The 799-nt window shown below is 55.7% G+C and overlaps 1 protein-coding gene across 1 annotated transcript in view; it reads right to left on the bottom strand.

Annotated features, from left to right (window-relative positions):
- Positions 1–799, bottom strand: part of APOH (apolipoprotein H) — a 15,947-nt gene that overhangs the window by 13,714 nt on the left and 1,434 nt on the right. Inside the window, 1 exon segment of the mRNA XM_018573217.1 lies at positions 38–241. Within this exon segment, the coding sequence (XP_018428719.1) occupies positions 38–241 (204 nt within the window).

The following is a 799-nucleotide window of genomic DNA, read 5'->3' as shown; positions in this document are numbered from 1 at the left end:
ATATGTAAATAAGGGGGAGGAGTCAGATACTATATACACCCCCCCTGTAGCCGGTCGTACTCACGTTTACACTTTAGGGTGGAGTGCTCCCAGTTCCCGAAGATTGAGCAGACGGCTTTGTTGTGTCCGGACTCTCTCTCGTACCCCGGAATACAGGAATAGGTCACCACATCCCGGGGGGCGTACACCACCTTGCCGGGTCTGAGGGCCGCAGATTGGATCTCCCGGGGCCGCCCACACACTGGAGATCATGAGAAAAGGTCACAACACCCAGAGCTGAGACTTCAGTGTATTCCGTGTTCTGGAGAGTACGGCTGACAGTAACTAGTTCCCGGGTCCAGACATCTGACCACCGCCATCACATGGGGCTCTGCCTGCAGGAACACCCCAAGGTGGGCGGGAACACTCCTAGGTGGGCGGGAACACTTAGAGATGGTGCCAGCATACACACCATAGAAAGACCCTAGGGGGCGGTACCAGCAGTGTGGTGTCTCCACCCCCCACTGTACACTCCAGTCCCCTACAGCATACTCCATATGAACCCCCTAGGGGGCGGTACTAGCATTATGTTTTCCCCACCCCTGCATATACTCCATATGAACCCCCTAGGGGGCGGTACCAGCATTATGTTTTCCCCACCCCTGCATACACTCCATATGAACCCCCTAGGGGGCGGTACTAGCATTATGTTTCCCCCACCCCTGCATATACTCCATATGAACCCCCTAGGGGGCGGTACTAGCATTATGTTTCCCCCACCCCTGCATATAATCCATATGAACCCCCTAGGGGGCGGTAC

The sequence above is a fragment of the Nanorana parkeri genome, unplaced genomic scaffold (genome assembly GCF_000935625.1).
Source record: "Nanorana parkeri isolate BGI_ZX_2015 unplaced genomic scaffold, ASM93562v1 scaffold2279, whole genome shotgun sequence".
Taxonomy (NCBI): Eukaryota; Metazoa; Chordata; class Amphibia; order Anura; family Dicroglossidae; genus Nanorana; species Nanorana parkeri.
Note: the sequence above shows the minus strand (reverse complement) of the source record. Positions and strands in the feature narration are given on the sequence as shown.